We start from the raw sequence: 13,286 nt of genomic DNA on the forward strand, positions 1-13,286 counted from the left end.
TCTGTGAGACAGGGATGATAGTGCCCACCTCGCAATGTTTCGAAGATTAAATCAGTAAAGCATCTCACGAGAGCTGCTGGCACTGCAGCTAGAAAGCTGCTGGATGAACGCTGCCATCATTATGGTCAACGCCATGTCCACAAAAAAGGATTTAGGACAGAAGGCGTCCAAGGGCCACCCCACAAGGAATCTGATACATTCTTCTCCCAAGTAAATCCTGAGGCAGGCAAGCCATCAGAGAGGAGGCTCCTGGACCCTGTGTTCAGCGAGCTGTGCCAGCATGTTAAAAATGCACAAGACAGGTGTCTTCTATCCAATGTAAATGAAGGGTGGCCTTCAGGCACCTGGCTGGTTGCCAATACAGGCCCATGGGTAGACAAAATTTAGACACCCTTGTCTTACGGGTAATTTGTAGCTTCCAGCTCTTACTGTCAAATCACTCAGAAAAAAAAAGAGATTAATTACAAAGTTTAGTTATTTCCCGTATTAAAAAACTCATCATTTAACTAAAACATGAGAATTTACATGAAATATTCATTTTCTCACTTAAGCTACACTTATGGAAAGCCTCAATCCCACAGTGAATTCTAATGCTCCATGGGAACATTTCATTCAAGAAGGCTTTCTATTCTATCTGTAGCTTTACGTTTGGCTTATCCACTTACCAGAGTAACAACAAGTTTGAATTGCACAGGTACACTTATATGTGCATTTTTTTTGATACAGTGCTATAAATGTATCTTCTCTTCTTTATGATTTTCTTAATAACGTTTTCTTCAGCTTACTTTACTGTAAGAACACCGTATATGATACACAGGATACATAAAATATGCATCAACAGAATGTTTATGTTATCAGAAAGGCCTCCGGTCACCGGTAGGCGATTTGTACTTGTTTTTGGAGAGTCAAAAGTTCCATGTGAATTTTTCAACAGCGCAGGGGGACAGTACACCTAACCCACCCCTTTCCCCTGCTACTCAAGGGTCAACTATAATATGAATTAAAACAAAATCCACCAAATGGCAATTGTGGAGTTCTCCCTCGACATTCAGCTCCCTACACCCTCAAAAAAAAAGAAATAAAAGGAAATGAGGAAAGGAGGAGGAGGGAGGGAAGGCAGGAGGGAAAGAAGGAAGAAAGCAGCAACCGGAACAGAAGCCAGAAGAATGGCCTGGTTAGGAAAAAAGGCAGCCCAGCACAGCCACTGTCCTAGGGAAAGATACATGCAAGCCCTGCTCAGTGATCCACCAACAGATGAATGGATAAAGCAGCTGTGAGATACACACACACACACACACACACACACACACACACACACACAATGGAATACTAGGCAGCCATCAAAAAACCGAAATCCTGCCATTTGCAACAACATGAATGGAACTAGAGGGTATTAGGATAAGCAAAATAAGTCAATCAGAGAAAGACAATTAATTATATGATCTCTCTGACATGAGGAACTTGAGAGGCAGGGCAGGGGATCATGGGGGGGAAGGGAGGGAAAAAAATGAAACAAGATGGGACTGGGGACAAACCATAAGAGACTCAATCTCAGGAAACAAACTTGAGGGTTGCTGGGGGATACGGGGGAGGGACAGGGTGCCTGGGTGATGGACATTAGGGAGGGTATGTGCTATGATGGGTGCTATGAATCGCGTAAGACTGATGATTCACAGACCTGTACCCCTGAAGCAAATAATACATTATATGTTAATTTTTTTTAAAAAGTCAACAGTGGCTAAAAGAAACTTTAAAAATGACAAAGACAGAGCCAGGCCAGTATAAAACCTGTATTTTATTCTACATTCTCTGCTTCACAATGGACTTGGATTGGAAAAAAATAAAAAGATAAAAATCGTGTTGTCTTGGATGGTGAAACTGTATAATTTTTAAATTTTTCCTTTGAAACTACAAAGCTGTTTCGGTAAATACTGTTTTTAATATGCAGGATAGAAAATCCGCACACAGGCAGTCAAAAATACACAAAACACATAAAGGCCCTTCGGGAATTTGTATAGATATTTTCAGTATTCAGAAGCAAGGCTTAATAGCTTAATGAAGTAACATCTGCAAGACGAGAAAATCAAAGCAGCTGTGTTGCACAGGGGCTCACTTGAGCAGGAAGAGTTCAGATCCCAGCTTTGCCATTTACAGGCAGAGCAAAAATGAGCAAGTTACCATAAATTTCTCTAAGTTCAGGTTTCTCATCAATAAAACAGCAACCACAGCATCCCTTACATAGAATTTTAACTGAAAATAATGTGACAGTACCAGCGGACTCTGGCACAGAGATGTTCCATAATATGCTTGAAATCTGAAATAATATTTAGCTTTAAAGAAAAAAAACCCTACCACATACACATTGCTCTGTGCTATTCTCTCACAGCTAACCTGGGGCGCCCCAAATGGAACACAATCTAAAGCAATGTTCTTCAAGGGGTACTGTAAAGGATTAAATCACCAAAAATAACCAGTAGCTAAGGTTTCTAACACTAAGTTTCAGATACTCTTTGACACAAGCAAGTTAGCAAACCAGAAAATTATTTCACCATCAAATATTCACCAAGTCACACAGGAGTCTGAGAGACTGGAGGTAAGACAGATTCTGTTATCCGGGATCTCAAATGTTCACACGCGCAGGAGGGACATGAGCCGGGGCAAGTGGCGTGCAGACAAGGCAGGAATCCCGGAATCATGTTTCACACCTATGCCCCCGAGGGGACTTGCTAACTCCGCCTGGGGCAGTCATGAGGGAATGGCTCCTCGGCTAGACCCCAGCTGAGGAGCAAGAGTGGGGTGTAGGAGCCTGCCCAGGAGAGGGCCAGAGGTACAGGTGCCTCTGCTGCCACAAAGGCCTAGGGGAGGAACAGGAAACAAATCAGGAAGAGGCCCAAAGCCCAGATGGAAGGGAAGAGGCCCCAGGTGACAGAGTTAACTTGCCCTGTAGTCAAGACCCAAGAATGGGCTGACACTAAGAAGTCAGGAGGGGATGGACGACAGACACCTGGGATCTGGCCTTACGGCTGGCTCATTTCTGAGTGCTCGCTCTAATGACAGGGGCCATCCCAGTTGTCACCGGACCTGGCCTCACCCTCAATATTTTTGGCCAGACGTAATCTCCCTGTCTGCCTCCAAACTCCGCCATGCCAATCCTCCTCCCTCGAGCCAGAAGCTGTAAGACCGCCCTTTCTTAAAAAAATTTAAGATTTTTATTTATTTATTTGACAAAGAGAGATCACAAGTAGGCAGAGAGGCAGGCAGAGAGAGAGAGGAGGAAGCAGGCTCCCTGCCGAGCAGAGAGCCCGACACGGGACTCGATCCCAGGACCCTGAGATCGTGACCTGAGCCGAAGGCAGAGGCTTAACCCACTGAGCCACCCAGGCACCCCAAGACGGCCCTTTCTAACAAGCAAATCTCATCCCATCCTTCTCTGGCATGAAAACTTTAGACAGAAACCTCAAGGACAAAATCCAAACTATTGGGGCTGTATCACAGGACCTTCTCCAGCCTCGCTTTCGAGCCACACCTCTGCCCCCCCCACCAGAACACGTTTGCTTCAGCTGCACCCCTGCACTGAACACTCCCCCAACCCACTGCACCTGCCTCCCCCACCCAGCACACTCTGGCCCTTCAGTTCCTCAAACCACACCAGACCCTGGTGTATACAGGGCCTGACGTCCTCCCTTGGGGACAGGGAGCAGGGCCACAGAATTCCTGGCTAATTCCTAGCTACCATTCCCGTCTCAGCTTACGCGTTCCCTCTTCCCATCTTTCCCCATCAGACAGCACAAATACGCAGTGCTGGTAAGGTTGTTAAGAGAAAGGCATTCTCATGTTCTCTTGGTAGAAATAAAAGCTAGTACAATCTCTTTGGAGGGCAATCTGGCAACAGCTCTCAAAAAGCAGAATGCACTATATGGCCCTCTCTTACTTTCCTGGGCTGACCAGTGACAGTGGGTACGACAGGACTTCTTCCTAGGTCTGGAGAATCTCAGACGAGTGAATGACTGAGCTCCACCAATCAGAAGCACTCACCTTCCCCTATAAGGAAGGCACGGCAGTGGTGAAAGGGATGGCAGGAAGACCGGGTTCCTGAAACTGTCAGGGAGGCTGAGCGTGCAGTGAGCCAGGTCCCAGCACCAGGCCCCAGAAGCCCAGCAGCGAGGCAGCCCCCGTCGGGACAGCGGTCCAGTCTGGAGCTCTCAGTCCTTGCTGGCCGTGGCCTACCCTGCAGCAGGATTTCTGACACCGCTCTGGGCCCCAAAGCCAGCGCCTGCCCTCCCAGCTATTCTGCTGAGCCACCTACTCTCCTTTACAACCCAGTCCTCTTTTCTTAAATCATTCAGTAATTCTACTGCTTTGCAACAGAGAAATCTGAGCAATACATACACATACCCTAATCCTGAAATTCCACCAGGAATTTATCTGAAGTTTGTACTTACCTACACAAACCAAGCCACACTTGTTGCAAAAATTTGATGACCAAAATATCCACCAATAGAATGGGTCAGTAAATCATGATACAGCCATATAATGCATTTCTACATAACTGTTATTACAATACAGATCTACATGTGTTGATGAAGAACTTCTTCAAAACAAGTTAACAATAAAGGAAAGGTGTGTACAGTATGACTTCATTTATGTATTTTAAGATTTTTTTTTTTTAAAGATTTTATTTATTTATTTGACAGAGAGAGATCACAAGTAGATGGAGAGGCAGGCAGAGAGAGAGAGAGAGAGAGGGGGAAGCAGGCTCCCTGCTGAGCAGAGAGCCCGATGCGGGACTCGATCCCAGGACCCTGAGATCATGACCTGAGCTGAAGGCAGTGGCTTAACCCACTGAGCCACCCAGGCGCCCTGTATTTTAAGATTTTTTATTTATTTATTTGACAGAGAGAGAGATCGCAAGTAGGCAGAGAGGCAGGCAGAGAGAGAGGAGGAAGCAGGCTCCCCGCTGAGCAGAGAGCGTGATGCAGGGCTCGAGCCCAGGACCCTGAGATAACGACTTGAGCCGAAGGCAGAGGCTTAACCAGCTGAGCCACCCAGGCGCCCCATTCGTCTATTTTTTTTTTTTAAGACTTTATTTATTTATTCGACAGACAAAGATCACAAGCAGGCAGAGAGACAGGCAGAGAGGGGGAAGCAGGCTCCCCGCTGAGCAGAGAGCCCGCCGCGGGGCCTGTTTGTGTATTTTTAATAGGCACATACTGACAGAACTATATGAAGGTGTCTCATAAAACATTTTCTGGAAAAAACAAACTCTTAAGAGTGGTTACTTTGGAGGAGGGATACGAAACACACCTATTTTTCAAGTAATATTCCCACTTGAATGTTTTGTCATGTTCATAAATTACCTTCACTAGAAAATGTTTTAATGTCACTCGCTCAGTAAGGACATCTCAACTAGCCATTATCCACGCAGTCCTTCCTGTTCCTCTCTCTCATTACTGCTCTTTTCCTCCAGGGCACTTAGCCCTGGAGTGCATTCTTTTAGATGAATGTGCACTTACTTTAATTCCTGTCTCCTACTGGAGGCTGTAAGTTCTGAGGGCAGGTGCTGTGCTGACCCCTGTACTCCCAGCACCCAGCACCGCACCTAGCCCGTAGTAATGTTAAATAAGGACCTGGGAAATGAACAAAAGTAACTTATGCTTCTTTTAAGACTCAGTTCACATGAAGTGAAGCTTTTCCTGAAATCCTTCCATTTCGATGTGCTCCTTTCTCCCTGGGCCTCCACAGACCTTCGTACCTACTGCCCTTGTCAGTTTGTCCATCTGGCTCCCTCACTACAGTGCGAGGGTACTGAGGATAAGGATCCATGCGTTCCCCTCTCTGTGGAGCCTGCCACAGTGCCTAGGCGCAGAAGGGAAGAAAGAGTTGATAAACGAACAGATGAACAAACTAAAGCTCAAAGTAATTATTTACCCGTGGATTAAAATCTAATGTTATGGGTATCTCCTCCTTAATTCGGTCTTTTACGATAACAAAACCATACTGTGTGAGGCAATGATTTCTAAACACAAGCATGCTATGAACCCAAGGCTGTGGAACCATCACCCTGGGCTCCCACTACACTGGGATCAGCAAGATCGCTGTTGGCCAAGAGAGAGCACAACATGGGGTTGCTTGACGGCTCGCTGTCAACAACTTTTCATAAATTCAGGATTGTGCTCAGAAGGCAAATTACTACAGTTCCAAACCAAAAGAAACCAAATCAATTTTCCCATCTTAAAAATGAACCTGTTTTGTAATAACACTAAATTTCCTAAATGTGACTTTATCAAGGTAACGTAAGAGATCATAAAGGATTTAGAGGTAGAAGGTAATGATGTCTGCTCTTTACTGCTTACAACTTACTCTCAAATGATTCCACACAAAAAATTAAAATAAGGTACGAGCAAGAGAGAGCAAGAGTGGTAAAATGTTCACTGACAAATACAAGTAAAGAGCATGTATGACTGTTCATTGCACATTCCGGTTACTTTTAAAACGCAAGTGTGAATTTTTTTTCAGTTTAAAAAATAAAGAAATTAAGGGCACCTGGGTGGCTCAGTGGGTTAAAGCCCCTGCCTTAGGCTCAGGTCATGATCCCAGAGTCCTGGGATCGAGCCCCGCATCGGGCTCTCTGCTCAGTGGGGAGCCTGCTTCCTCCTCTCTCTCTCTCTCTCTCTCTGCCTGCCTCTCTGCCCACTTGTGATCTCTGTCAAATAAATAAATAAAATCTTTAAAAAAAAAAAAAAAAGAAGAAAAGAAATGAAACCACTGAATAAATAAAGCTATTTCATCTTTCCCACCATTTAAAGGCATCAATCAGACAGGGAGAAATAAAAACAGTACTCTGATGGAGGTAACAAATATATTTGTATAATGCAGTTTGGAACAATTCTAAAATTACTGTAAGTATCTTCATTTTAAAATAATTACAAAGACTCATCCATATGGTATCTGGGGGTAAATCAATCTCCCCAACAAACAGGGAACATCTGTTGTATAAAAACCTTCAAAGAGGCTAGATGACACAATGGAACAGCAAGGTCTCAAACTGGCAATTTCCAAACTATTCAAGGAAGCAGTTTCCTAGCTCTTCGGAGCGAAGATACCAACACAAAAAACGTAACAGGTAAACAACAGCTGGAAAAATACCAGCGTACATGACCTGTTCAAATTTCTGTACCTACACAATTTGACTCAAATTTAACATAAAAGTCAGAATTTGAAAATCTCCATTTTCTCACTTCTTTTTTTTGGTGGTCATTTAAAAAAAAAAAAAAAATACCCTGTGGTCCCTGGGTGGCTCAGTCGATTAAACGTCTGCCTTCGGCTCAGATCACGATCCCAGGGTCCTGGGACCTGAGCTGCTTGTTGGGCCCCCAGCACAGTGGGGAGCCTGCTTCTCTCCCACCCACTTGCACATGCTCTCTCTAATAAATAAACAAAATCTTGAAAAATAAAATACTCTGTCTAGCACTGAAAGCTAAAGTACCAATGTAAAAAGCTGATCTGAAAAGAGTAGCTACTATTAAAGGCCCGACACAGGGCCAGATTCTTTATAAACATTATTTCTAATCATTACAACCTGGCATATACAGGAAATACTATTGATACCACTCCACAGGTGAAGAAATCAAGGTCAGAGATGAATTAAATGCTTCTGATCTCTCAGATATCAAGAAGGGCCCCAGTCACTCTAGCTTTCAAAAAAAAAAAAAAATACAGTGCACATCTTGGACATGTTCAAGGCCTCCACTCTAGTTTCCCACCACTGAAACCTCACCTTGAAGGTTTCCCACCACTGAAACCTTGAGACCTACCTTGACCATCCTATTTAACACTATAATCTGCCTTCTACCCCAACGCTCCAAAGTCCCCTTACCCTGCATTAATTTTTCTAACTTTTTGTCTTGAGATAATGGCAAATTCACATACAGATATAAGAAATAATACATTGAGTGTCTGTATACCCATGACCCAGTTTTCCCCAAAAGTAGTACCTTGCATAACTGTACCATAGTACCTGCATTACTTTTCTCTCCTAATATTTATTACTTTCGAACATTAACGTATTTATATAATAGCTGTTGTTACTGTCTGTCTATCCACACTAAAATACAAACTCCTTGCAGGCAAGAATCTTTAAACTGTGCTCACTGCTCTGTCCCACACACCTACAACATGGCCTAATCCATAGGAGGAAATCAATAAATATATGTAGAATGAATCAAAGCGCAGTATTACCCTGGCTCCTCTAACAGAAAACAGACCAGCTCTTTCAGAGACTACCGTGATAAGTAAGAGGATTCTGAAACATCAGGGAAATTTTACACTCACCCATGGTGACATAAGGCAACTTATCAGTTGATCCATGAGGGTAGATGCTGTAGAGGTGAGGTCCAGTAACATCTACTCCCCCCAAAACTAGGGCTGCACCAATGTAACCTTGATACCTGGTGATCAGAGTATGTATAAGAAAAAAAAAAAAAATAAGTCTACATTGCATCACTGTAACTTAACCAAAAGCTGTATGAGAAGTCAGACAACAAAAGGCTTTTCTTACACTGCTACTGTTTCATGAAGTGCTTACTCTTTTGATGGGAACAAGATGGGAACCAGAAGGAATATTACGTTGGGACACTATCAGCCCATAAAGACTCAATCCTTGAGGCCCTCCAACATGCCTATTTCCTCAGTCACACAGCTCCCTCTAAAAGAGGATTGTCCGGCGCGCCTGGATGGCTCAGTGGGTTAAGCCTCTGCCTTCAGCTCAGGTCATGATTTCAGGGTCCTGGGATCGAGCCCCGCATCGGGCTCTCTGCTCAGCAAGGACCCTGCTTCCCCCTCTCGCTCTCTGCTTGCCTCTCTGCCTACTTGTGATCTCTCTCTCTGTCAAATAAATAAATAAATCTTAGAGGATTGTTCTTGGGGGCCTGGGTGGTACAGGTGGTTAAGTCCAACTCTTGGATTTGGCTCAGGTCATGATCTCAGTCTCATGAGATCGAACCCCACATCAGGCTCCATGCAGAATCTACCAGAATCTGCTTCAGAGTCTTTCTCTCACTCAAATAAATAAATAAATTTTTTTAAAAAGGACCATCCTACTTTAGGGAGGAGAAAACCAACCCAAAGCATTAAGTGCCAGCCCCATATCTCACAGCCGAGCTTGGCTTACTCCAAAATTTATCAGCACCCTTCCCATCACACCGCTCAGTGATCAGCAAATCAGCTACTTTCTAAGTTAACACCAAGGAGCAGCTAAACTCAAGCGGTCCAAATTTGCAACCTTACCTCACCATAGCCTCATAGGAAAACGGCTCATGTCAAAACACCTTCTCTTTTGAATAAACTGGCACAATTATAATCATAGATCTGAGTTCTTATTGAGTAAAAGAAAAAGATTTCATCACGCAGGGAAGTGAATGATGGAATCACTCCACAACAGCCTGTAACACCCACTGCTACTGCCTACAGGATGAAGCTACAGCTCTTCAGGAACATGAATGGGAACACACTTTCCACCCCACCCTACCTCCATTTAGTTGTGCATGTACTTGTTTTTTGGATCCTTCACTGAGTTGATTTTCTGCTTCTACAGACTGCTTTCCCTGTATCCGGTTCTATTTTTTACCATTTGAATTGCTATGCTAAATAAAAATGTTGGATTTAAAGTCTTCCACCATGAGCCTTTAGCTCTTTGGGAAGAAAAATTAAACCAACTTGCCTAATGATATAGTAATTAAAATTGATAAAAATAAACATAAGAACCAATCAAAGTCCCAACTGTAGACTGTCTGAGACATAACTACCGATCAGGAAGCACTCTTGGTAACCAGAACAGTCAAGTCCAATTATTTCCTCCATCTCTGACTACCAAACTGCTCTTTCACAAAAAATTCCAAGGGTGCCTCACTGGCTCAGTCAACGGGCATGTAACTCTTGATCTCAGGGTTGTGGTTTTGAGCCCCACACTGGATACAGAAATTACTTTAAAAAAATAAAATCTTAAAAAAAGAAAGAAACAGGGGCGCCTGGGTGGCTCAGTGGGTTAAAGCCTCTGCCTTCGGCTCAGATCATGATCCCAGGGTCCAGGGATCGAGCCCCGCATCAGGCTCTCTGCTCGGTGGGGAGCCTGCTTCCTCCTCTCTCTCTGCCTGCCTCTCTGCCTACTTGTGATCTGTCAAATAAATAAATAAAATCTTAAAAACAAAAAACAAAGAATCTTAAGTGAAAAATTAAAAAGCAGGAAAGGATTTTAGAAACAGTCTCAAAAGAAAACAGGCCCAGAAAGCAGAAAAGAAACAGGTCCTACGCCATATGCGTCAGTAGCAGGGTCAAGACTAGCTCACAGGGTTCTGGGATGAGGAGTGGGAATCACTAGACCCACCACTCCCACCCCAGCCCAATGCCTGACCCACTATACCAACTGCCTACCAGACAGGCTGCTTACATACAGTCAGTAATGATCAGCTAGCTTCCTTCCAAGCTAAAACATAACCTCTGATGCCTTTAAAAGAATCTAAGCTACTTTGGCAAGTTTTCGTATTCCTTAAAAACTGATCCGGAAACTGTACTTCCGGGAATCAAATTCTGAGGATATAATCAGACAAATATACAGAAATGAATGCACAAAGATGTTCACCGCAATACTGTTTATGATGCCAAAAAAGCAGAAAAAGAGAACTAGCTAAAAAAACTGACATAGCTCTGCTCCGGGTCACCCAGAGAGCACGGTATTTTCTCATACACCACTGATGCAGCGCAACTCAGTACAACCTTTCTCAAGGATGGGTTTGGCAATATGTATCAAAATGTGCATACCTTCGACTTAGTAATCCCACTTCTAGGAATTTATTTTAGAATACAGCCTAAGGAATTAGTCATACAAGGAAGTACCTAAAGGTTCTATGTTCCACGGTGGAATACCTTATGATACCTTAACACAAGCGATACCGTTAAAAGTTCAAACTGGTTAAATTATGTACACCCAGAGAATGGAATACTACAATACCACCAGAAACTGATAGTGATCAGTGGTTCTTTTAACTTTTCTGGGTCACAGACTCCTTTGAAAAACTGATGAACATTGCGGAACCCTCAGGACTCATAGTAAGTGTACATACAGTTCTACTATGTCAGGAGGGTCACAGGTCTCCAGAACTCCTCTAAAGCTCAAGGCAGAAACTCTGGACGCCGAGCTCTTCTACTAATGGGAACAACATGCATATGCCATTATGTGAACATACACCATCATGCGAACAGGGTCAGTTACAAAACAAACGGGATTCCACTGTCGTAACTACATAAATGAGCAAATGTCATAATATAAAAAGTCTGGAAAAATAGTTCTCAAGGATTTACAACTTATGTGTCTAAGTAACAAAACAGGTGACATTTACTTCCTTCTTTTCACATTCCCGAAGTGTTGGAAATTTTTATAATGATCACACACTACTTTCACAATAATTTTTTAAAAGGTGATCTTCATTTTGAAATGCTCCAAATCGAAAATATCCAACACATACTGGTAGATGAAAAGATCAGGCTGTACTTTAGGACAGAATGTACAACTATGATCTCATTTTTACGGAATAAATTATGTATCAGTAAATGGAAAAAAGCCTGCAAAGCGTCCAGTACTAGTTCCAACTGAGTAGGAACTCAGCTAATTTTTCTATTTTTTTAGTTTATCCCTATCTTCTAGCTTAGGTTTTACTGAGAACATGTACTAGTAATAAGGAAAGAAGCAAAGAAAGATCCAGTGAATGAGTGAACAAAAATTAAAAAGACTGGAAGTATATACACCCGACCAAAACATGATTTTCCCTGAACTGTAAAATTTCTATTTTTAATTTGGGCTTTTCAGTATTTTCCAAATTTTTTACAATGAATATATATTACTTTCATAGAACAAAAAACACAATTAATATAATAAATAAAAGAGGCTCTATATACTCAAGGAGTTTCTGGAATACAGAATAAGAGACCACAAGGTTTCTACTAAACTCGACTAGGAGGCTCATACAGAAGGATCAAAGAACACGTACACCTTCTACATCCAGCCATCATACAAGTAAAATAGAAGTACTGCTTACATAAAGGAAAAGATGTCCACTTTTGTTTATCAAACCCCCTTTTCTTACTGATTCACAGACATGGAAATGGATTATTCGGGGGGAAAATGGAACAATAATAGCAAGAAGAATATACCTTGTTCTCTTTTTCAGCCTCTGAATTTCATGGGGATCTAACTGTGCATTAGGCCCTGTACTGAGCATTGTTGTAAGCCTTGCTTCTTTATTCATTTCCTTCTCAAAAGTCAGAGTCAGAAACTATTATCCTCATCTTATTGAGGAAGAAACCCAGACTAAGAAAGGTGAGGTGAACTGCCCACGGTCACACAACACTAAGCACTTCAGATGAGACCTGAACCAAACTTCTAAAGTGAAATCCTGGGTGCCCAGGTGACTCAGTTGGTTAAGCATCTGCCTTCTGCTCAGGTCATGATCCCAGGGTCCTGGGATCAAGCCCCACATTGGGCTCCCTGCTCAGCGGAAAGTCTGCTTCTTCCTCAGCCCCTCACCGTGCTTCTGCTCACTTTCCACTCTCTTTCCCTCTCTCTCTCTCTCAAATAAATATATAAAATCTTCAAAAAAGAGAGAGAGAGGAAAAAAAATAATAAAGTGAAATCCTACGCTTTTTTCCCTTACACCACTTGCACGTTTTATGTAACTTACCAAAAATGTCAGAAGACACATAATGAACCACAAACATCCTGGTTAAATTTTTTAAATGTTCCTCTTGGGGCGCCTGGGTGACTCAGTGGGTTAAGCCTCTGCCTTCACCTCAGGTCATGGTCTCAGAGTCCTGGGATTGAGTCCTGCATTCCGCTCTCTGCTCTCTCCATTGCGCTCTCTGCTCTCTGCATTGCGCTCTCTGCTCGGCGGGGAGCCTGCTTCGCCCTCCCCCTCTGCCTGCCTCTCGGCCTACTTGTAATTTCTCTCTCTCTCTCTCTGTCAAATAAATAAATAAATCATTTTTTAAAAAAATAAAAAAGTGTTCCTCTGAAAACTGTGATAAAATTTAAATTTTTGTAATGTTAAACTAAAAATAAACACTGAAAAAAGTGAATTTATAATTCCCAAAACATTCTAAAGAGATTAACAGAAACAGCTGCTAGGTTTAGCTAGATGTTTTAAATGACATTGGAAGAAATCTTGAAAATTTGCCATTTACTTGCAATTTCACAAGTTTCAAAATTGTTTTAAATGTAACACACCCAACCAACCACC

General features: G+C 42.7%; 1 protein-coding gene across 1 annotated transcript in view; it reads right to left on the reverse strand.

The window, feature by feature from the left end:
- Positions 1-13,286, reverse strand: part of PSMB7 (proteasome 20S subunit beta 7) — a 61,595-nt gene that overhangs the window by 42,255 nt on the left and 6,054 nt on the right. The window contains exon 5 of the mRNA XM_032865828.1: positions 8,332-8,447. Within this exon, the coding sequence (XP_032721719.1) occupies positions 8,332-8,447 (116 nt within the window). The remainder of the gene's footprint in view (positions 1-8,331; positions 8,448-13,286) is intronic.

Source organism: Lontra canadensis, unplaced genomic scaffold (genome assembly GCF_010015895.1).
Source record: "Lontra canadensis isolate GAN:19392208 unplaced genomic scaffold, GSC_riverotter_1.0 scaffold30, whole genome shotgun sequence".
Classification (NCBI taxonomy): Eukaryota; Metazoa; Chordata; class Mammalia; order Carnivora; family Mustelidae; genus Lontra; species Lontra canadensis.